At 46.0% G+C, this 24,696-nt stretch overlaps 1 protein-coding gene across 2 annotated transcripts in view; it reads right to left on the bottom strand.

The window, feature by feature from the left end:
* Nucleotides 1-16,584: 16,584 nt before the first annotated feature.
* Nucleotides 16,585-24,696, bottom strand: part of Sv2c (synaptic vesicle glycoprotein 2C) — a 188,261-nt gene continuing 180,149 nt past the window's right edge. For both annotated transcript variants that reach the window (XM_005356459.3, XM_026783699.1), the window contains exon 13: nucleotides 16,585-24,004. In XM_005356459.3, the coding sequence (XP_005356516.1) occupies nucleotides 23,821-24,004 (184 nt within the window). In that variant the 3' untranslated portion in view covers nucleotides 16,585-23,820. The remainder of the gene's footprint in view (nucleotides 24,005-24,696) is intronic.

Here is a 24,696-nt window from a genome sequence, read left to right as displayed (position 1 = left end):
AAGGGCAAAGACCTTTTTTTATAATCAAACCATTTGCAGAAAACTGGTACGAACAGTAAACACCCTGAAACTCATAGCATACGGGAGCCTAGAATCTGAGCCCAGATTTCGGGCAGTGTTCTTGGCTTTGTGTGGGAGGATATTGACTATAATGCAGAGTACGCACATCACTGTGTTCAAAACCTGGGCTCCTATGGAGTCACAGTCTGCCACATGGTGTGAGATGCCCCTCTGTATGTTGATAGTGTGTTTATTACCATTGGTTAATAAATAATCTACTTGGGCCTATGGCATGGCACAATAGAGCCAGGCAGGAAATCCAACTAAAGGGAAAAGGAAGGTAGAGTCAGGGAGACCCCAGCAGCTGCCGGAGAAGCAAGAAATGCCAGAAATGCCTCCATCGGGTTATGACACACAGATTTTTTTTGTACTTTTTTTTAAAAACAATATTTCCTCATTTTACATACCAGTTCCAGTTCTTTCTCTTTCCCCTCCTCCTGCTCCTCCCACCTTCCGCCCACTCCACCTCCCATCCACTCCTCAGAGAGAATGAGGCTTCCCATGAGGAGTCAACAAAGCCTGGCGCATCACTTTGAGGCAGGCCCAAGGCCCTCCCTGCTACACCTAGACTGAAAAAGAGAATGGGCTCCAAAAAAAAAAAAAAACAGTTCAAGCAGTACGGATAAATCCTGGTCTCACTGCCAGTGGCCCCTCAGTCTGCCTCAGCCACACAGCTGTTACCCCCATTCAGAGGGCCTAGTTTGGTCCTATGCAGGTTCCCCTGCTGTCAGCCCAGAGTCAGTGAGCTCCCACTAGCTCAGGTCGGCTGTTTCAGTGGGTGTCCCTACCCCATCATGGTCTTGATCCCTTTGTTTATATTATCGCTACTCCGTCTCTTGGCCCCTTGCTAGCTGTGGATCTCTGCATCTGATTCTATCAGTTTGCTCGATGAAGTTAGTGTGATGGCAATTAATGTAGTCATCAATCTGATTACAGGGAAGGCCGGTTCAGGTGCCCCTTCCACTATAGTTTGGGGTCTTAGCTGGGGTCATCAATGTGTATTCCTGGGAATTTCCCTAGTGCCAGGTTTCTTGCTAGCCCCATAATCAATCAAGCTAGCTCTTTCCTTGCTCTCCCTTTCTATCTTTCCCCCATCTTGGCCACCCTGTTTCCTCATGTTCACTTCTTCCCTTCCCTTCTCCATCCCCCATGCTCCCAATTTTCTCAGGAGTTCTTGTCTATTTCCCCTTTCTAGGGCAATCCATGTATGCCTCTCTTGGGGTTCTCCTTGTTACTTAGCTTCTTTGTGGCTATGGGTTTTAGGCTGGTTATTCTTTGCTTTACATCTAATATCCACTTATGAGTGAGGACATACCATATTTGTCTTTCTGACCCACAGATTTTTAAGAAGGATAGTGTGTATGTGTGTGTGTGTGTGTGGGGGGGGGTAGCATTGTTACTAATCACAGTGATGAATAAGTTTCCCAAAAGAGGTAAGTCATAGCAGGGGAGCAGTAGTGACACTTGGCATTGAGGAATGGACTTCAGAACAGAGTTGGGGCTCATGTCTGGCTGGACGAGGCCAATGGTCAAACAGAAGAAACACAATAGCCTTAGTGGCTATTCCCAGCAGTAGCTGTTCAGGTCACCTGGCTATTCCCAGCAGTAGTTGTTCAGGTCACCTGGCTATTCCCAGCAGTAGCTGCTCAGGTCACCTGGTTATCTCTTGGAGTCAGGCCAAATCATGAGTTTAAATGACTTGAAATTTGAGCTGTGGAGAATTTAATAGAGGCTGCAATGTTTTCAAATCAATGAGCAAGCCAGCACTAGTTCCGCTGAAACCTGTCTTGTTTTCTTGTGCTGCTGAGACCCAGATCCAGAGCCTCGTGCATGCCAGGCAACCGCTTTAGCATTGAGCTCTACTCTAGTTCTGCTAGAGTCTAAAAAGAACCCGAGATCATGGTCACTAGACTTTCAGGATTCACCAGTGGTCCCCACACAACTTTTCAGCACTAGCTTTTCAGAACAGGGAACGATTGATGACGTAAGGCTGACCCTTCATTCAGTCCTCACTCATTCATCCTGCAATAGCCACTGGACATTTGTAATGTGCCAGGTACCTTCAGGGCACTGAGAACACAGAAGCAAATGAAAGAACAGAAGTCTTTGTTCTCACAAAGGGACAGAGAACCCCAAAGTGCACACAGGCGCATCCTGTGCCAGGTGATGAGAAGAGCTGCCTAGGCATGCCGAGGTGACAGGGAGCAGAGCAGGGGACATTTTAAACAGGCTGAACTATAAAGCTCTGGATGAGCTGACCCGAGCAGACATCTGACTGAAAAGGGGAGCAAGCCTTGCAGTTCTTTGGGGAGAGCACTGCAGAGGTACTCAGGCAAAGCCAGGCTCATGCAGGACCATGATGTGGTTTGCGAGTGGCAAGGTTAAATATACTGTGCTTACCAAGGGTGCAGAAGAGCAGCATTAAAATTGGTCTTAAACCAGTGGGGGTGGTGCACGCCTTTTCTCCCAGCGCTTGGGAGGTAGGGGGATTTCTGTGAGTTCGAGGCCAGCCTGGTCTACATAATGAGTTCCAGGACAGTCAGGGCTACACAAATAGTAACTTGTCTCAAAACAATAACAAACAAACAAACAAAAAACTGGTCTTCAAAGGAAGCAGTCCAATTTGTTTGCAATGATTTTTATCTCTTTTACATTGGTAAGATCAAGTTCAGAAGCAGATCTAAGATAAGAAGTCCACATTCACTGATGGAAGGCCAGTGGTGTGAAGTCTACACCCATTAATAAATGGCCAGTGGTGTGACGTCTACACAGATTAATGAAAGAATGACCAGTGGTGTGAAGTCTACACTGATTAATGAATGAATGGCCAGTGGTGTGAAGTCTACACTGATTAATGAATGAATGGCCAGTGGTGTGAAGTCTACAGCCTTTAATTCCAGCACTCAGGAGGCAGAGGCAGGTGGATCTCTGACTTTGAGGCCAACTGAGTTCCAGGAGCAGCCAAGGCTACACAAAGAAACCCTGTCTTGAAAACCAAACCAAACTAAACAAACAAACAAGAAGAAACTAAGCAAACTAAGCAGTTTATCTGAGTTTCTCCGAGGTAAGGGCTGAGAGGTATAAGGGCCAACTGTCTCAAAACAGGTCACTTTCTATAGCAACGAGAGTGGAGTTTCCTTTGCTTTAGTCTTTATATAAGCAGGCATGCACCACACACAGCAGACTTAGCCACTTGTGAATTTGTTACTGTTTTCTTCAGGCCTTTAGCCTGCAAAACTAAACTCTTAGCTAGGTGTGACTGTGTGTACCCATAATCCTAGCTCTTGGAAGGAGGAGACAGGAAGACTTAAGAGCTGGTAACATAGGCTTGTGCTGTAGAGTTCCAGGTTTACTAGCCTGAGCTACACAGTGAGACAGCATCTCCAAGAGCCAAAAGCAAGCAAGCATACAAAACCTCAGCCACCAAAAAACACAACCTCTTTTTACTTGGGGTACTGGGATAGATACTGCTTCTATTTAAGAGAATGAAATATTGCTTCATTCTAGCATCAAGTAAAATGTAAAGTCAAGTGGGCAGCTGCACTGGGTCGCTATAGTCCCAACTACTCAGGAGACTGAGGCAGGAGGATCACTTGACTCCTTGAGTTTGATACTAGCCTGGGCAACACAACCTTCAAAACAAATAAGTAAAGCTAGCAAAGACCTTTAAATAAGTTGATTATATTTGTGAACCTTTGGGGTGTCCACTGTGTCAGTGCAGAAGATCCGAAGTGTTTCTTTGGGACAGTTGTTACACCATTTGGATGCTGCCCAGCATTCGATTTCATAACCATCTCTGTGGGAAGAGGAACAACCTAAAGCAAAACCCTGCACAGACTGAGCATGAAGACACTTTCATGTCTTTCATGTCTGTGGTCTCTGACCAAGTTCTAAATGTTTTGTGCTTTCGGTACCATCTTGTATAATCTTGCTTTTAAATTTGTGTTTATCATCTATTTTTCTTCATTATTGTGTATACTTCTTGAGGAGAGGGCCCAAATTTGTTTTATTTTCTCTTGGTTTCTAAGTCTTATTTGTCCTGTTTTGTTTTTGAGACAGGTGCTTGCTATGCATACCAAGCTGGCCTGGAACTGTCAATCCTCTTGCCTCAGGCATTTGCTATGGCTTGAGATTTACATCTTCAGTGAATGAATGAACAGCCTTGGAACATAGCCATCCTCAGTCTGTGTCCAGTCCTCTACAGCTCAGCTGGATGTCATTACTCAGCTGCCCTGAACACAGATTTCACACTGGAAAATGAGCAGAGGAAACCTGGCTGCCACACAAATTAGAATCTCAGCAGGAGGGCTGGGGGGATGGAGCTCGGTGGTAAAGCACTTTCCCAGGACGCTCAGTTCCTAGTGAGACACACACACCACACATACACACACACCACACACATATACCACACATACATACTCACCACACATACACACACATATACACACACACCACACATACACACACCACACATACACACACACCACACATACATACACACAAACCACACATACACACACACCACACATACACACCACACACACACACACACACACACACACACACACACACACACTCGAAGCTCAACAGGAATTTCACATTATAAGTGGTCTTGGGGAAGAAAGGAAGATGATTTTGTCTCTCATTCTTGGGAATCCTCATATTCCCACCTTCCTGCTTCTTCCCTCTTCTCTCTGTTAGGGGGCATAAAGGCCTGCAGTTTGTAAAGCTATGGCGAAACTTCTTCAACGTCACTTGTTTTCACTGCTTTATAATTTGAGCTGTGTTTGCAACACTGGGAACTGAACCCAAGGCCTTGCTCCAGCCGACCAAGTGCTCTACCATGGGGCCGCTCCCATCCCTTTCCTTGTTTTTTGTCCCACCCAGGCTTGGAGGTCTTGTAGCTGCACAGTGTACCCCTGTTAGTTTTGCTGCAGATAATACCTCTGCCTTGTGGATCATGATGGTAAATGTTGCTTAAGCTGTTTTTCAGGAACTAGTAAGGAGCTTAGACCAAATGGAAACCGCAGATCCTTCACGTTCCCTGACAAGTGTCTGATGGGTGACCTTTAGATACCAGAGGGCCCAAACTACATGCTCAGAGCAGGTAATGCCATTTGCTATGGAGAGCTGCCTAGCACACATGTGTAGGCCACTAGTCCTTTACTTTACCTCTGGTCCCCTGTCCCTGTCACATCAGCCTGCTTCTTTACCCCACAGAGTAGCTTGCCTAGTTGTAGACTTGAGGCTAGCTCTCCTGTCTCCACATTGACTGCTGTTTAGAAGATCAATTCAGTAACAGTGCAACAGACAGGACATTTTCTTATTGAATGTATTTTTCCCCCTCTGGCACCCACAGGGCCCAGGAGAAGAAAGCCACACACATGGAAAATGGAATAGGGGAAATAGTAACTCAGGACGTGCATGCAGATTTGTGGTTGTTCAGTTCTTGCACCATTTTAAACAGACAGCTCACAAGAGGAGAAGCTACACACACTGGAGCCTAGTGTCTGAACAGCGGCAGAAGTCAAGGCTCTCACAATGCCATCAACGAGAAGTTGGCTTCTGTTGGGTGAGTGTGGAAACTCTCTTGCTTGTACCTATTAAAGTAAGTCTCCCATTGAATCCACGAGGTTATTGTGGACTGCTGGTGGTAGCACTTGTCTGTAATCCCAGCACTTAGGAAACTAAAGCAGGAGGACGCTAAAGGCTAGCTTGGGCTATATGAGATCTTGTCTCAGAAAAACCAAGGACTGGGGATGTTGCTCAGTAATAATATAGGAGTGTTTGTCTAGCAAGCCCCAAATTATTGCTACCCCAGCATTAAGGGGTAGAGAAATCTACCAAAGTGAAGGCTAAAAACATATATCTATTTCTGTATGTTCTTGTTGGAAATCTTTGAAGAATTTGTTTGTTTGTTTAGACAGGCTTCTCACTCTATAGTTGAGGCTGGCCTACTATTTTCTATGTATGCTCAGGATAACCTTCCACTTTAGGTAGTCCTGCTGCCCCGGTCTTCTAAGTGCTGGGCCTGGCTTTGAAAATTCAGTGGTACATAGAGTCAAACTCTTCATGTTTGATGTCCTCTGGGTGCAGCTATGTGTCAGGAGGACAAAGGTGAGCCGGTGTCAGGTAGAAGAGACAGTCCTCATGCATTTTTAATCCAGTAAGCCCCGTTCTGGATGCCACAGTAAGGCAGCCACAGAGCAGACAGAGGGGACATCAGGGCAGGTGTTCCAGATCCGCCTGTAGGCTAGAGGCGCTCATTCTGTTTGCTAGCAGTCTGGGATGTCAAATTTAATGTCTCATAGTTGAGTCCCTCTAGGACGGCAGCTGGTTCACCCAAAGTCATCCCCCCTACTTTCAGACTTTCATCCAATAAGGTCCAAATGGGGATGCAAAGAAAGGCTCCACTCCTTACCTCCCTCGGGACAATTCCAAACTCTCTCCACCCTCACCGAGCCTCTCAGTACAACACAGTAGAGATTTTCCTCTGCCATGTCCTTCTCTTTTTAGGCAGCTATTCCCAAGAGCACTTATCAACACACTGCTTGTGCTAAAAATCTTTCTCTTAATCTGTTTCTAAGGAAACCTGACCTAAGAAGGAAGCATGGTGGAAGGCCCTTACAGGTAAAAGGGACAGCAGGCTTGCCACCCAGTAGCAAGCTCCGTCTAGTTGATGTCTGTGTGATTGGGTGTAGAGGGAAGGGAGGCAGAAGGAGGTTGCAGGCAGCAGACCCTAGATGGCCTTGAAAGTGAACCGAGGAGTCAAGTTTCATGCTCAGATTGTTCATTCATCTCTTTGTGCAACAGATGCTGATCTTGGGTCCGTTGTGTGTAAGGCGTGGCCCAAAGTGCCTGACAACCATATGATGGGGACCAGGGCAGACACAGTGGACTGGGGATTAATCTCTTTACTCTGAGATGAACGTGAGCGGAAGTGAAATTATAACCACAACTTAACTGTGAGCCACAAACTGTCGCACAGAGGATGCTGGGCTAGAATAACAATACTGTGGGTCACAGAGTCTGTCGCACAGTGCTTGCTGGGCTGTAATGACCACGACTAAACTGTGGGCCATAGTGACTGTTGCACAGTGGGTGCTGGGTTGTCATGACCATGACTAAACTGTGGGCCACAGTGACTGTCGCACAGTGGGTGCTGGACTTCCTAACTCTTCTCTCTTCTCTCTTCCCCTCTGATGGTGGCATAGCTAGGAACTAAAGATGCCACATGGGGCATAGGGCACATTTACTCATTAGAATCAAACCAAATGAGCCCTCAGGGTTACTGCCAGTGGGCTGCTGGTCTACCAGCTCTAGAGAAAATTGCTAAAATTTCAAGATTTCTGCAACGCCATTTAGTCACTGCCGGTTGTCAAAAGTTAAATTATGGAAATTTACAATGAAGTGAATTAAGTATTAAAAAGTGAAGATAGTGAACCCTCAGAACTTGCCACTTCCGGGTTATTTTGGCTACTCTGACTGTTAGTGATTCTCTTGCAGTTGTGTCTACTTGCCTCATAGAAATACAGTGTGAGGATATTGGCCATCTCCATGTTCAGAGGCTTCACACTGCTGGTTTAAAATCAAACCTGGCAGGAGTTAGACCAAGGAATCCACAGACTAGGCTGCTGAGTATCTACCCATCTGTGTCTGGCTCCAGTTCATTTGTGTAAAATGAATTAGGAACCGGATGATATCACTGCTCAGATTGACAGTTGCTCCAGAGCTTGGATATTGAGCTACACGGCTGGCATTTGTGAGTAGAGATTACATACTCCATCATTCCATTAGAGATGGCCAACATGCTTGGAAATACGGAGCTCTGAGTCCAAACCTAGCATGAGGATGTACATCCTAAGCCTACCACTTGGGAGGCAGAGGCTAGAAGCCTGTCTCAAAAAAAAAAAAAAAAAAAAAGAAGTCATTTTCTTTGGACTTTTATGTCAAGTTTTTATTCACCTAAGTTCCTTTTCTATTTGGTTGTAGAGTTGCCATAACTCTCCTCTCATGCTTAGAGCCAGAAATGTTCTAGATTTTTCTTTGGGTTTTAGGATATCTGCATATATGTAATGAAATACCTTGGGAGTAGTGCCTAAGTGTGGCTACAAAATTCATTTCAATTACAAGTCTTGTTTTTAAGGGTATTTCTTTTTTATTATTATTTTTCATCTATTTTATATACCAACCACAGTTTTCCCTCTCTTCTCTCTTCCCATTCCTTCCTCCAACCCACCCACTCCTCCATTCAGAAAGGGGCAGGCCTCCTAAGGGAGTCAATAAAGCATATCATGTTGAGGCAGGACCAAGCTCCTCCCCCTGTATTAAGGCTGGGTGAAGCATCCATGCTTGGGGAATAGGTTCCGAACAACCAGCTCAAGTGCCAGGGACAGGTTATGATCCCCCTTCTAAGAACCCCCATAAACAGACCAAACAACAGAACTGTCATTCACATGCAGAGGGCCTAGGATGGTCCCATGCAGGCTCCCTAGCTGTCGGTTCAGAGTCTGTCAGTGAGCTTGCATTAGCTTAGGTCAGCTGTCTCTGTGGGTGCCCCCCACTCTCCCCACTCCCCTGCCCAATCATGATCTTGACTCCCCTTTGCTTATACAATCTCTCCTCCCTCTTGTCAGCTGGACTCTTGGAACTGCCCAGTGCTTGGCTATAGACAGATCTATTATACACACAGTCAGGAGATGACTATTTATTTATGATTTTTCAAGATAGGATTTCTTTGTATAGCCCTGCCTGTCTCGAAACTTGCTCTGGAGACCAGGCTGGCCTTGGACTCAGAGATCCTCTTGCCTTTGCCTCCCCGAGTACTGGAACTAAAGGCATGTGCCACCACTACCATGTGGGCCTGATGATGATTTTCCAAATAACCTTTCTTGTTTCTTCTTTTCTTTTTTCAGGCTGTGGCCTGAACCAAGGGCTTCATCTATCTAAGCATGGATGTCCCACTGAGTCATACCTCCACTCTTATTTCATCTTTATTCAAGATGGAGTTTCATTATATAGCTAAGCTGACAAAATTCTCCCTGCTCTGGCTGACCTTGAACTTACGATCCTCCTGCTTCAGCCTCTTGAATGCCCTGGCTGGAATTACAGTTGTGCCCTATCACGCCTAACTTCTGCTGTTACACAGTATTTGAAATAATTTTGTGCACTAAACAAAGTTATGCAATGTGAAATTTTTCACTTGTAACATCAGGTCAACACTTCCAAAATGAAATTCTAGAACCATACTGGTTGTTTTCATGTAGCATAGCTGTGACCCAAGTAACTTACTGATAAAGGGCTTATTCAATCTCAGACTTTAAGAGATTTCAGTCCGTAGTTCTTGATCTTGGCCTGGTGTGAGGAAGAACAGTATGGAGCCTCTGATGGAGAAGGGTCCTTACCTCATGGCTAACAGGAAACAAAAAAAGACAAGACTGGGGGCCACGCGTGACCTTCCAAAACAAGCCTCTCAGTGGTTCACTCCCCCCAACTAGACCCCTTTCCCAAAGCTCCCACCACCTCTCCAAATAGCAGGCACCAGCTGGGGGCTAAGTGTTCAAAACATGAGTTTGTGGGTTTCACTTTCAAACCCTAATTCAATCCAAAACGGGAGTGTTTTGAAATTTGGTTCAATATGCTCAACTTGGATTAATTTTATTGGCTGGTAGAAGTTAACTTCTCTGGATACAAATCTTTTGTTGATCGAATTGCCAGTGTCTCTGTAACTGGGAGGATCACCCTTTTACTTTGGGAATGCTGTCTTTTTTGACTTGCTGATGAATACCAAAGCTGCTCAAAAAAAAAAAAAATTCTAGCAGAAGACAGATGGAAATGTAACATTAAAAGAAAAAAAAACATCAAAATTGCTAAGTTAAGAGCAATTTTGATCTTGAAGTAGACAAAGACTTATGATCTTTACAGCACTAACCTAAATGGTAAGGTTGGTAACTTAAGAGTATATTGATGTTCAGAATGTTGATGTGTGTATGTGTGTGTGTTTCTGGGGATTGAGTCCAGGACTTCGCACACACTAGGCAAGTGCACCTCTGAGCTACACTCTTGTCTTGAAATTAGGAATTTCTAAACATCAGAAGACACGATCAAGAGAATATGTCCTGTCCATATAAAAAGTCATGTTATATGGGGATTGAGTAGATGAGGCTCTGTTTGGACCCCCAACACCCACCTAAAAAGCCGGGTGCAGTAATCCCAGTTCAAGGTGGGGGTGCCAAGACAGGAGGATCCTCAGAGCTTGCTGGTCAGCCAGTCTAGCCAACTGACAAGCTTCAGACCTTGTTTCAAGTAACAAGGCGGAAAAGAGATTAAGGGAGACACCCAATGTACAACATTGACATCTAGTTCCACACATCCACACTCACACATAAGCAGGTCCTCCCATGCATGTGTACACACCATAACACACACACACACACACACACACACACACACGTTGTATACTTTAAATGCATACAATAAAAAGTGTGTGTTGTGCACTTGAATTTTATCAGGAAATATGCATTCTTATTTTGAGGGGTGGGTTGGCTGGGGGGCAGGTATAATTTGTTCCTTTAGACAAAGTCAGTTTAGCTCAGGCTAGCCTCAAATTTGAGTCATTCCTTCTGCTTTAGCCATTTGTAAGTACTGAGATTACAGGCAGAAACCTTCCTGTGTGGTTGGCAACTGGATTGAACTTTGATTTGAACTGGATTGAGTCCATTTTAAACTAGAGACCAAGATCTTATCTCTTGGTGACACTGTCCTTCCTTTACCAGCCCCCAAGTGCTCTGTAGGTTCTGACCACAGTGGGCTCCAGGCATATCACCAGTGGCTCCCTGGGTTGTCTTCACATCCGACAAGATCCTGTAACACTGCCTTGGATGCTGTTCCTCTCTGTAAATTATTTCTTCCACTCCTACCTTGTTATCTTTGCCTATTGTGAAGCAGTTGATCTTTGATCCTTTTCTTGGAACATTTTCTCCAGGTGAGACTCACGCAGAGGTGACTAGGGAGGACCTGAGCATTGTTCAAATGCTGTATCTCACACACCCTTAAACCCATAGGATGAATGGCAAAGTCTTGGTTAACAGGGGGAGGAGCAGATTCACCAAGCCTTGTGCTGAACTCCAGGATGACTGGAGTTAGTAAGGCCCCCATATATGTTAGGCATCCCTTTCCTCCCCCACTTAGCTGCTGGAGTCAGAGCCATGCCCCCATGCATGCCTATCCTCCTGTCTCAGGCTCCTAGCTTCTGGGACAATGGACACATGCCACCACACCTGGCTTGCCATGGTTTTGGAAGCACTGGGCAATACCAGGATTCCACTGCAATCTTGCTACCCTGTGTGAGCGTTCTAAGGAGACTTGGCTCCCTGTAGTAGAAGCAGAGGTGGGGTGGGGGTGGGGTACAGACAACAACCTACTTCCAGAAGCAGATTTGAATCTGTGCTGATGATTCTGCTCTGCCCTTTGCTGGGTGGGTGTGCACCAGGTGCTCTGCTAGGCTTTTTCTGTACATGTTCTCAGTCTTCACACGGGCTCCAAAGAAATACAGACTGTCATCATTTCTAACACAGAGCTGCAGAAATGGATTTTTCAAAAGCGCTAATTTTCACTTCCTCCCAGCATAGCTGATGAGTAGCAAGGTCAGGATTCAGACCACCATCTGCCCGCCCGCCTTCCAGAAGCAAAGGAATGTTTACCCAGAAGCAAAGGAAACTTAAGCATCCCGCTCCTCCGTTCACGAAGGTCCCTTCTAGGGGCTTCAAGAAACCTAGCAGTTCACACAGTCATAGGTTTTCGATCAGTTTGCACAACTGGGAAAATTACAAGCAATAAAAAATTGTCTCCTTAATGGGCTAAAATGGCTTCTTAGTCTCACTCTGCCTAGCTCCTTCAAATCTTGTCCCAGTGTTAGGCAGACCTGGACATTTTGGGATTAAGCCCTGGGGAATGAGTTGGGGAACAATCAGTTTGGGTTCAGGGACATATATATTTGTGTTGCTCAAAGTCTCTTTGGTGATTGGAAGGGTTTTCCTCCCTGGCCCTGCTGGAGGAGTGGTTTTGAGGCGAACAAGGCTGTCACTGCTCATTTACCCATGTCCTGACTCAAAGGTACAGTGTTCGAGCCTGGATGACAAACACGAAAGCGGCCCGTGTGCTGGGCCTAGAAAGTATGTGGGATGTGAAGGAGAAAGGGGAGAACATGGAAGATTAGTAGAAACTCTTAACCCCTCTGGTCAAGAATAAGACCACTGCCACAGTTTAAAGCCAAATTTGAAGCAAGCTTTAATTAAATATTGACCAGGTGGGTGGTTTCTGGCCAGGTCCATAACCAGGTTCCCAGGAAATGGACCTGAGTCAAGGTTTGCAAGGGCTTAAAGTATATCCCATCAGGTCTAATTAGGGGCAAGCATCCTGATGCATTTCCTTCCAGTGAACCTCCTGCCCACATGTGATCAAGCACGTCTAGTTAGTAGGGTCAAAGGAGTGAGAACCTGTGACTTGTTATCTCCCCTAAACAAAGCCTCCAGCATTTCAGGTACTCTCTGTTCTTGGGCAAGGAGCTTGCAGATCAGGGATTTTTGATTTGTGGATCTCTTAGACACAGTAATTAAGACTTAAAATGTAATTTAGGCTCCCACAAAATCTGCCCAGGCACAGTGCCACACACTTTGTAACCCCAGCACTCAGGAGGCTGAGACAGAAAGATTGCAAGTTCAAAGTCAGCCAGAGCTACATAGCAAGTTTGGTGTCAAAACAAACAAACAAACAAAGAAAACAAGACTAGTAAAAGCAAAGTTGAACTTTCTATTTTGTCTATCCAACATGGATGACAAAGTTATTGCTACATGAAGTAATACAAAGAGTATATAATCAAAAGTATAGAAATTAATTATAGAGGTATATCAGGAAGTCAGGAAGTTAATGCAACTATTATTATTTGTATGGGTTTTTTATAGTTTGCTATGACTATCAGCTATTTGTAAACTATGGGGATTTCTTTCCACATTTTAAACAGCTACTTTTACAATTAATTTTGTCTTTGTAGTTTTCTGGGAGTTCTCCCCGACTCCCCCCACCCAGTTTTTTTTTTTTTTTCAGTGCCAGAGGTTGGACCCAGGGCTTCAAGCATGCCAGACAAGTGTCCACCTACAAACCTGTATTCCCAGCCCTTCTGCCATTTTTATTAAAAAGTACTCCCCAACACCACCAAACCTCACCCACAACCAGTTAAACAAAACCAGCCCCAGGAACTAGCATTGCCCAAACTGCTGTTCTTTGAAATGGAGACCACCCCCGAGTGTGGTTCAGAGGACTAAGGCATAAGCGTTCAGATGTCTGAAAGATGCTGCAGGTGTCAAGAGGGGTGCACAGCGCAGCAAGGCTCCTGAGAGAGGGCAACCCACAGCCTGCAGTTGGGCTGTGCACGACCACCGTTTTCGAGAATTAAAGAAGGAGCTGGGGGCAGCTTTGATCACTAAACTTCCCTTGTAAGCTTTTTAGCTTTCCCTCCAACCCCACCTAAGCCTGAATTTGCTGATGGGTTTTCCTTTGAAATCTCCGTCCAAAGGGCACATCTGTCCGAAGTGTTGCTGAGGTGAGAGATGCTACTGAGTGCATTTGAGTGATAACACTGTAGACACGGTTGCCTCTTCTGTCTTCTTCGCTTTGGCTCCGGAGCAGGGTGGGTGCGGACATACACTGGAGGCAGGGGGTTGCAGATCTGCTTGGCGCATTGGATTTTGACCCCAGGCTGCCCTACCTACCTTACTGTTTTCTGGCTCTAGGAGTCCCTGTGGTGGCAGGAGCCTGGCTGACTTTCTTCAGGAACTTGTTTCCTTCTTGGGGTTCACTTCTCCACCTGGTGTTGGGATTGCAAACTACAGGAAGAGATGCTGCATCTGTTGTACCCACGTAACAAAGGAATTGCATAAGTGGCAGCAACATGGTCTTAGCCATGCTCCAAGACCCCTGCTTTTCCTAGCTCTTCTTGTAGCCACCAGGGCTCAACCGTCTTGGAAGAAGCCTTTCAAGACCAGGGTGATGTGGGAGTCTGCGGGGCTGTTTTGCTCAGCGGCTGTATGATTCAACACTGATGTCTGGAGGAAGGAAAAGTATTCTATTATGAAAGCATGGTTTCCTGTGGAATTCTAAAGAGGAGAGAGGCAGAAGGAGACAAACAGCCATGGCTGTAAGAACAGCCCGACACAGGCTTCACAGACTGGGGTCTGTGAAGACCCCGGCCTGCCTTGGGGTCTGCCCTAGTGGTGTCTGTCTCTGGGCTTGTGACTGCAGGTGGATTGCCCTCTCTTAACCTCCCTCTGTGTATGAACAGCTCATGACAAGTGTAAATACATGCACAGAGCCCATGCCAGAGCCCATGCTTTATGTGGCCAGAGGCATGTTGGATCACATTCTAAACACACGTGGAAAAGTGTGACCATCCGCAAGGACAGGGAAATCAGTAGCACTTGGGATAGTGAGATGCTCTGAAAGTGTGCTCTTTCTGAAGTCATAGAGTCATCCCCTCACCCACAGGACCCCAGAACGCAACTGTGTGGAGATAGCTTCTTTAAGTAATGCCACGGTGAGATCATTTGGATGGTCCTCGCCCAATACAGCAGACCAGTGTCCCCATAAGATATGAGGACCCAGAGATATACTGATGGAAGCATATGTGAAAACACCTGAACAAGGTGGCCACTGACAACTCAGAAGAGAAAGCTCTGGAAAAAAACTGACAACCTCATACCTCGATCTTCTACTTCAGCTCTCCAGAACTGCCAGAAAATAAATTTTGGTTATTTAAGCTTTGCCGTTGGTGGTGATTTGTTATGGCAGACATAGCAGACTAATGTGTGAACACGAATGATCTGGTGGCTTCATTGAATAGACACCAATAACAAGGCACACTTTCAAGACTATGCTGCCTTGTTGTGTCTGATGGGTTGCTTATCAGCACACAGTGACAATGATTCTGACACTGGCCTGAGTCGGGCTTGCAGACATTGTCCTTAGAACTCTCAGTGAGGATGGAGGATCTAACTCAATGGCACAGCACCAACCTAGAGTGCATGAGATTGTGGCTTTAATCACTTGTAATGGTTGAAAAATAGAGAAGCCAGGCCATGATGGCACGTTCTTGTAATCCCAGCACTTGGGAGGTAAAAGCAAGATGATCAGAAACTCAAGGCTCACTTGGGCTACCTGATACCTCATCCCACAAAGGGATGAGGAGCTGAGAGATCAGTGGATAAAGCAGTCACTGTGTGTCTTGTTAAGGCTTCTATTTCTGTGAAAAGACACCATGACCACGGCAGCTCTTATAAAGGAAAGTATCTAATTGGGGTGGCTTGCTTACAGTTCAGAGGTTCAGTCCATTACCATCATGGTGGGACATGGCAGCATGCAGGCAGACTTGGTGCTGGGGATGTAGCTGAGAGTCCTACATCTTACAGGAAACAGGAAATGGACCATCCTGATTGCCTTGTGGCTTGACTCCTTCTTAGGCTACTTCTGAGAGTCCAAAAGCCTAGACCCTCTGTGCCTGTTGGTGGTTTCATCAGCCAGCTGGAGGTGTGGGTTCTCTGCTGTTGCATGGTGGGAAGAGAACATCGGGTCTTTGGTTTCCCCCAGATCCCAACCTTGTTTTCTCCTGTGCCCTTTGGCTGTTCTTAAGTGTAGACACTGGGGGAGATAGGTATGAATTCTGGTATTGACTGAGGACCAGGTGCTAACCATCACCTTTGCTTAGAAGGCTCCAGGTGCTGCTGGTGGTCCATGTCAGATGCTCACAGATGAGACCATCTCGGCCTCCTTAGGCAGTCATGGCTACCTTGGAAACAGAGGTAGGAGGATCCCTGGAGTGTAGCCTACCGAACTCAGCAAGACCCTAGATTAAAGAACAAAGGGAAAACATGGGTCTTGTGTTAAAACCAGTAAAGTCTTCTTTGGGGAACAGTAAATATGAGCTTTTGTAGTCTTTGCTTCTGCCTCTAATTTGAACATAGTCAAATATAGCTTCTCTCCCCTCATTGTTCTCAAATGAATGTTCTAGCAGTCAATATCAATTAATTGGAGGCGATGTGCGCATAGAAATCTGTTAACAGTTCTTGCTTTAGGGTAAAATAACACAAGCATCTGTCTCACCACCCCCCCCATCCCCCCAAGCATTTTCTTCACAGCGGCCCTAGGTAACCATTGGAAAGTATTCCTGTAAAATCAACAACACAACAGTACCCATGGAACCAGCCTACAAATGCAACTAAAACTGGCCCGAACCAGAGGAACTGGCTTTCTCTAGGTCCAAAGACATAATGTGGTTCATGTTTGTTCTTTTGTTTTGCTCCTTCCCCCTCCCTAGGACAGGGTCTCTCTATGTGGCCCAGGTTGTCCTCAAACTCACAACCCTCTTCCTTCAGCCTCTTGAACGCTGAGATCACAAGCTTGCCCCACCATACCCAGCAAAAGATGTGCCTTGATGGTTGTTTGTCTGGAAGGAAAGGCAGCCACACAGCAATCTTTATTTGAATATAATGGAGCAAAAAATGCTCTTTTATTTATCTGATGTACATTAAATATCTTTGTAGCCGTTACATGAACGATAGCTATCTGGCATATAAATGTATACACACTTTCACATGTGATAGATTTACGCTGTACATGAGCCATCCCACACGGAGCATGCCCTTTCACAAGGTTACACACATGGCTGTCTTGGGACATTTGTGAAAATACACTTGGCCCAACATTTTGGCAATCGGAAATGAGACACAGAGGAGCATACCAGAACGATGAGTTCACGGCAGGATCAGCTGAACTCGAGAAGGGGGCTCCAGAAACCCGAAAGGGGCGTTACTGAGGATCACACATGCAGCACATATATACAGTACAACAAGGGGGACTGGACCAAACAGCGGGACAGCAGACACAGCTCTGAAAATAGAAAAGGGAAAGACTACAAGGCCAAAACACCCATACACTCTGACCAAGGACAGGACCACTGCCAGATCTCATTGCCAAAAGCAGGGTGGTGGAGTTGTAGGCTGAGCAGGCAACCCAGGTGGAAGCGTGCCTGGAAGGACCTGTTCTAGGGATTCCCTTTTAAGACACCGATAAAGAGCTCACAGTCCGTTCAGTGTGCTCCTGGGTCAGGCGGAGAATATACAGCCACATTTGGGAATGCACACTTAGCAGCTGATTTCCTTGAAGAAACACCAGCATGGTGTTCTTCGCATGGCTGGTCCTATTCTGAGCCAATATGGATGTGGAAGGACGCCTTTGAGAACTGGCATGAGTACTTGCTAAATGTTTCCTTCCCTTGGACTCATGGGTAATAAAAGCCCAAGGGCTTGGGTCTGTACCTTGGGAGGCCCAACCTCCCCCTCTCCTTCCCCCACCTCCCGACCTCTGTGAATCCAGGGCCCTGTGTGGGCTAGCAAAGCACACTCCTGCTGAGTTGCAGGAAGCCAGGTATTCTTCAGGGCTTCAGGTAGTGATATGATGGTAAATGGTTACCAGTGCCTGGGGTTATTGTAGGGGTAGGAGGAGTCTGACCTAAAGCATTTGTTTCTTTGCTTGCTGTAAATGTGGATGAACTTAGTATAATGTCATTGACCCTGTCATCAAGAATATACATCCAATAAAACATAGTTCCATAGTACTTCCATAATAGAGGTATAGAGGCATACTAGGCATATATTACCTCAAGGGCATGGCTAATAGAAAAATGTAGCAAAATAAGTAGAAAGTGATGAGTTTTAAATATGTATTACTTTAAAAATATAACTGATTTAATTGTATTTAACTTTTAATGATGGCTATATTTCTCGACTGGCTTTCTTAAAATCTCTGAAGCTTAAACAACTGACTCCAAAGAACTGGGTTGAGCCTGTCTCCAGCCTTGGCTGGATTTAGACGTCACTGCCCCTTATGTCCTGGCTGGCCAGTCCTTCTCAGGGCTCTATATCCTTGCTGCCAGGGAAGGTTTTTAGCTTGGCATAAAAACTTACCTGAGTCTGAACCAAAGGCAGACAGCTCTTGTCTCCTTTTAGTTCTGGATGCTCTTGGCTCCAGGGGGCATGCAAATATGGTAGGGCGGGCAGAGGATGGGCAACTTTTGTGGTTTAAGCACCTGACCTCCAGTACTGAGTGGGGATTTCTCACATCATGCCATGCTCCTGGAGAGGAATGCTCCTTTTGGAAGTCAAGGGATGTCTTCTGACCCTCTGGTTCTCTGCTGATCTTATTAGGGTGTAGGTCTAGGAGGACATCAGAAATCTAGACCTTTCCAGGGGGCCCATGGATCCAGCACCATTGTCACTACACTCCTTTCTCCCCAGATTCTCCATCCTCTGTGTTCCAGAAAGGTAAGGACATATCCATTCCTGACTCCTGGTGCTTTGGGAAAGCTTACCCTCACCTTGGATGCTGCTAGGGTGAAGAGGGGACAAGAAGACCGAAGAAGGAAGATTAATGAAAGAACGAAAGTGAACATGAGCTGCCCAAAGGACAGAAAGATGAGGGGAAAGGCACCCATGGCTCTCAGAGGGCCAGTGACTACACTCTCTCTTTGCCCTGCCTACTTGAAGGCTCCAGAGCCCCCAAGATCCTCTGCAACAACCCCACACTCTATTTCAAACTGTAGCCTATAATCTCCATGGCCTCCTGTGGTCACAACCTGCTTTCAGCTGAGGCTAGAGAAGGGGAAAGTCGCTTTTGCTTTCGGATGTCCCCAAGACTGTGTGACTCTGTCAGGAATCTCTAACACCAGAAAGGAAACAGCCCTTGGGAGGGTGGGAGGAGAGGCCAGAGATCAGCCGCCAGCTGACAGGACTTGCTGAGGCCCTGGAGAGAGAGAGCCCTAGCATGCCCAGAGGGGAACACACTTACTTCCTAGCTCCCTGGTATGAACTGTTGTGGAGAAACAAACAGCTCTAGAAAGGCACGGGCTACCTTTGCTGTCAGCTCTCTTCTTTATATGATAGCTTAGTGCAATTTCCCATTGAGATCCTGTGAAGAAACACATGCATGAACGTGTCTTGTGTTCCCAGGACTGCTTAGTACTCCCTCCCCAAAGACTGGCTAAAGAAGCTTTTCCTCTGTCACGCGTCACCCTGGCACTGCATAGTCCTTGTACCACCTGTTGTAGGCTATAACTTGTGTAAAACTTAGAGACAGAAGACATTGACAGAGGCCTAACACGAAATGTGAGAAGATATGGGATTGTCTTGTCATTCTCCTGGCTCTCCCTGTTCTCAAAGAAATACTGCAGAGGGTTAAGTATCCGCACGCAGCACCTAGAACAATGGTAAGCCAGTACTTAGCCAATACACTCGTGAAAGGAGAGACGGGCCCATCTACCCAACTCTCTTCTCTCCCAGCTCCACCCACTTCAGTCAAAGACCTAAGCAGACCCACAGACTGTCTACCCTGAGGATCAAACTCCCGGGACAGCTAAATTGCACCTGGGAGCCAAGAAAAGTGGAAGGAAGCCCTGGCAAAGGCGTGCCTGTGGTTGGTGAGAGGTTGTTGACAGGGCGTGACCAATAGTGAAAGCGACAGCACAGTACACAGAGAATCGCCAGCTTCCTGACACAGGGAAAGGACACGCAATGCATCTAAGAGCCTGACCACTTCCTTCTGTCAGATTACAGGAGACATTTTAGCTAAAGAAGACACTTTGCTCAACAGGAGAAGAACGTGAGGGAACACACAGGCCACTTCAGGGCGCTCTGCCGTGTAGATGTGCTTTTGCTGTCTCTGCATGACTTTTTTTAGGGGGTGAGTAAACTAGTCTAAGTTTGGCACAATATGGGATTTAAAGAAACCTGATATACAGCCACTAGGCCCCAAACAATAAGTCAGTTGTCTACAATTCCAGGTGAAGGTCAAATCCAGACATTCCTGGCTTCGGAACCTTTTGTATATGAACAAATAAGGCATCTTGATGAAGAAATAGGTAAAAGCCTGTTTGATATAAGATAGAAGCAAACTAAAGAATATCATATTCTATTTTAGTTGGCAGAAGACATCAGAAAGTATTCTCATGGAATGCTCTGGAAACAATCCTGGAGTTTAGAATGTCTCCCAGGTGCACTAATCCTATCGCACTAGAACCCTATTGATTATTGATAGAACACTGAACTCTCCCGCCATCACCACGCCTCCCACTGCCCCTCCCTCAATGCTTAAAGATATTTTAAAAAAAATAAGTTTTTTTGTGCAAACTTGAGCTCTGATTGGTGAGATTTATAAAGGAGCGTCCATCTACCAATTTATATCAAGTCATTGAGAAACATTGTTCCTGATGGCCTACATCCATTTAAGGTAATTTCAAGAAGACAGTGAAGTAGATGGATGGGGCTGGAGGATACAGCCTTTGTGGGTCCACCTCCATCAGGTTGTTTTCTAACTGTAGTGTGTCTTCCGGGGTTGTGCATTCCCTGGGTGGATGGCAATGGCAGTTAGAGAGGCACTGAACTGAGCTACACTTCAAATCCCCAGGTGTGGGCAGCATAGACAACGTGAAGGCTGTCCTAGCCTGTGATATGAGGTCTTCCCAAGCCAACTCCTTGGTTATTGTCTTGGTAATAGACTTGGTTATTGTCTCATTTTCAGAAGGTTGCTAAGGTGGGCTTCCCATTGGTAGAGGACAGATAAGATGAAGCTACTCTCATTTTCATCCCATAGAATCTTGGAGAATAAAATAGTCATCCTTTTTCTTTACAGATGGGGGAACTGAGGACCAATATGACTTAATTCTTGACCTTTTGGATAAGATCATATGGATTCGCCCCAGAAAGATCTCTGCCCCCATTGATACTGTGTCTTGGGTTAGTACTCAGGAGTGAGATGGATCAGGAAGCAGGACTGAGTGTGAGCCTTGAGACCCAGTATGTAGAGTGGAGCATCTTAGAGGAGTCACTGTGCCGAGCAGCTGATTCGCTATTGATTGTTTTGCTTTCTTTCATATTGAGAGGATTCGGTGATAGTAAAACTGGGGAACACTCTGGACTGATTCTGAAGAGCAATGGGGGAAATCTTAGAAACAGAGTTCCAAATACAGGTACAGATGGGGCTGTTCCCTTTCATTTTTGAAATAGCTTTCAGTTTCCTTTTGCTGTATGTGAAACAGGAAGGCAGATGTCTGCCCTGGTGCCATCTAACGCTCATATAACGGGGGCTTCTGTTGACTCTTATGATTATGTCTTAATCTCTAATTAAACCCAAACAAGCCGTACCACATACTTGGGAAGAAACGAGGACGTTGTCATGGACAATAAAGGTGATGCACAGTGAAAAGGCTGAGGAAAAAAACATGGGAGGTGGGAAAGGTGGTGACCAAGACGGTTTGTGACCACTGATTGTCCAGGAGATTAGAAGAGATCCCTCTTGGGCCACCTGGGAAGCTTGGGGGTAGATGGACAAGAATAGTTCTTCTGAAGGAGATGATGGCGGATGGTCTTACAAAGCAAGGTTCTGCTGGGTTATCTCATGCTGACCCAACCCAGCATCCAGATAAAATTCTGCATAACTGTGTCTTGCAGTTTGGAATGTACTTGATGCAGTTAGACTATAAGACAGAGAATGGAGACAATTTGATTATGCAGTAAGTTCACTACCACTCGAGAGTCGAAAAAGCAATGCCTTTGTGTAAGTCGGTTTTTCCTTTGTGTGGGATGATAAGAGATTCATATTTTACTTTTGTAGCATTGCCTTTACAGGCCTCATTCATCCAAAAGATCTGCTCTGGACCCTAAACATGCCCCCTCCCCTCCCTTTTTAAAAGAAGACAAATCACAGGTAACTAGGAGGGGGGACCGAACGCACATGGACAACGAATAATGCGAAAAACACTTTCTGAGATTTTTCAAATATGCACTTGTTTCCCAGGGATGGAAGAGGAAACAGAAGTGAGTTCTGTTCTGGTCCCTGCTTTGTGGGTGTCTTTCAAAGCAGCCATGCCTAATCTTAAAGGTTTTCCTTTTTCCGGCACCTTTGCAGATTTTGTTCTGGTACCCTTTGTGTCCCGGCTCCGAGTATCTAAATTATCTCCAGGGAACCACTCTCTGAGACTTTCCATCTTAACTCCAGGCTGTCCCCTCCACCAAGCCAGACTTACTTGTTGGGGACAGTGGATTAATGGCTTATGTTAATCAAAGAGCTTTTCACAGAACTTGAGCTCCAGGAGGGATCAGGGAATGTTATAGAGGAGGGGAGACAGCGGGCCTCCAGGGAGCAGGGCCATCTTTGAATGGAATGATTAGTGGGAACAAAAATTTCTCTTTTCTGGAAGCCCCAGGGCAGTGGCCATGCAGGAATAGCAGGAAAGAAGCAACAAGGATCACCCTCCAACAAGGCAGAGGGAGTTAAAGAGAGAAGGCCATTTAAATATGGGACATATACTGGCTGTTGTCACAGGCCGTGCATCTACAAGAAGCCTTCAGATTTCAAGGATGGATGAAAGAATGGGCTTGGGGGAGGGGCAGTCAGTGAGAGACCAGAAGGTCATTTAGCTGACAGCTGGCCCGTGGGAACGTCCCGCTGACCTCTCCTTCTACGCTCATGAAGATTCCAGAGGTAAAACAGACAGACATCCACCAGAAGATGCTGTCCAGCCTGCCGGAGGGTTGCCTGGAAGAGAAGGGGGGCAACCCAGAGACAAGGCTGGGCTCAGACAAGGCTGGGTGCCCATAGCTGGGGAAAGTTGGAGGGACAGGACCTGCTGTGGAGATGGGGATTAAACAGTGACAGTGGACAGCTGACCAAGGGAGAGAGGATGGTTTTGACCCTCAAGAAACAGCACTGAGAGAAACACCCTTTGGCATTTCCAAATGGCTTTGGTTGTGAATTTCTTGCCAGTTTCTAATTTCTACTGCCAATCACTGGACTAGAGATGAGAAAAGTGTTAACAGAATTCAAGAGGCAGATGTGACATTTTAAGAAGTGGCTTTCTTTCCCTGCATCTGCTTTCTGGCCAATTCTGGGGCAGCTTGGGAAGGAATGCAAAGAAGGCGGAGGATCTCTGATCTTCAAACACTGCGATCCACCTGCCAAGTCACAGATACTGTGGGGGCTGCAGCCCTCGCATGTATCAGGGCTCTTCCATCTAAAATCTGGTTTCTGCAGCTCAAGCAGGCTTTTGTTGCCATCTGGGGTCAAACTTTAATTTTTTGTTGTTAGAAGAGTCACCTTGACTGTCCTGCCTGAAAGAGCCCCACTCAGGCATGCTTGGGGTCACACAATGTTTTTGAAACACCCTGCTGTAACAGCTAGAGTGTCTGGGTGTCCTTTTTTTCTAAGTAAACAGGAAACATCATTCTGTATGGAAAAAAAAAAAAAGAAAGAGAAATCCCTCTCCTCAGCACAAACTCAATTATGCCAGCTTGAACTTCCTGTTAGTGACACGTCAGGGGCAGGGTCTATTTCTTAGGCCAGAACAGGCTTTTTAGCTTCTCAGTGTCAGTGATCAGAATCCCCAGGAAAGCCTGGCTGACTGGGACATTTTAGGAACACTTCCACAGGACACGGGGAGGCAGGAGTATCACAGTTAGGAAAAGATAACAATGCCTGGAAAAAACAAAACAGTGCAAAGTCACATTGGAGGGGCAAGACAACATACACGCAGCTACTCTTTACGTCACAGCAAAAGTTTGTGTTCTGCTACTTGGCCGCCTTTCTACACACAAAAACCCCTGCAGCCTTGAGTCAGGCAGGAGGACCGACCCATGGTGAGAAGAGATGGCTTTTGTTTCTTTACATCAGAACCTGGGTTCGTGTGTCGGGCAGGCGCAACCCCACGAGTCCGCCACACACAAGCACGGTGGAAGCCAGCAGGATGGGGATTGCTTTGGTAATGCTGACCAAGGAGCCAAATATTAGGTTTCCCAGGACTGCCGCCGCTTTACAGAGCGCATTCAAGAAGCCAAAGCCCGTTGCTCTGCAAGAGAAAGAAACAAGGACGAGGTTTAGAAAATGACACGCTGGAGTCCGGCGTTAGACCCTCATGTCCCATGCAGTCATTTTCAGCGGTCTTTTGGAGTAGATTGTGTTGCATGTTAGTGGTGTAGATAATTAAATGCTTGTTAGCCAATGTGGAGGCAGAAAAGCCAGTTGTAGGGGGCGTGTCCAGTTTCCTGTGGACCTTCTTCCTACTCTAAGGACTCTTATTCTGGAAGGGAATTAAAAAGGTCGGTCTTGGCCCAGTGAGAGTTGGAAGGAAGGTTCTACTAAGTAAAAGTAAAAGTCACTCTATATACACCCTCTCAGGATAGAAGCTGGCTTGCCCAGTCTCTCTCTCCAGAGTTTCTCAGTGTAGCATTTGGAGCCTGCTCTGGAACTCTGCTCTGTAGACCAGGCTGGCCTTGAACTCACAGAGATCCACCTGCTTCTACCCCCTTCAAGTGCTGGGATTAAAGGCATGTGCCACCATAGCCTAACAAGTTCTCATCTCTTTACGAAAGTGATTTGCTATTTTGTTTTATTAAGTGTTCATAATTTCAGTGATACCTGTATTTAGAAGAATTTTCAAATTTTGTCCCGGAATGAAATGCAATGATGTGGCAATGGGTTTCTTCATACTTATTTTTCCCCCAATTTTGTCCTATTAGTTTTCTAAATGAATATTCTAGA

Source organism: Microtus ochrogaster, chromosome 19 (assembly GCF_000317375.1).
Source record: "Microtus ochrogaster isolate Prairie Vole_2 chromosome 19, MicOch1.0, whole genome shotgun sequence".
In the NCBI taxonomy this organism is placed as follows: Eukaryota; Metazoa; Chordata; class Mammalia; order Rodentia; family Cricetidae; genus Microtus; species Microtus ochrogaster.
This window is presented reverse-complemented; position numbering and strand designations above follow the sequence as displayed.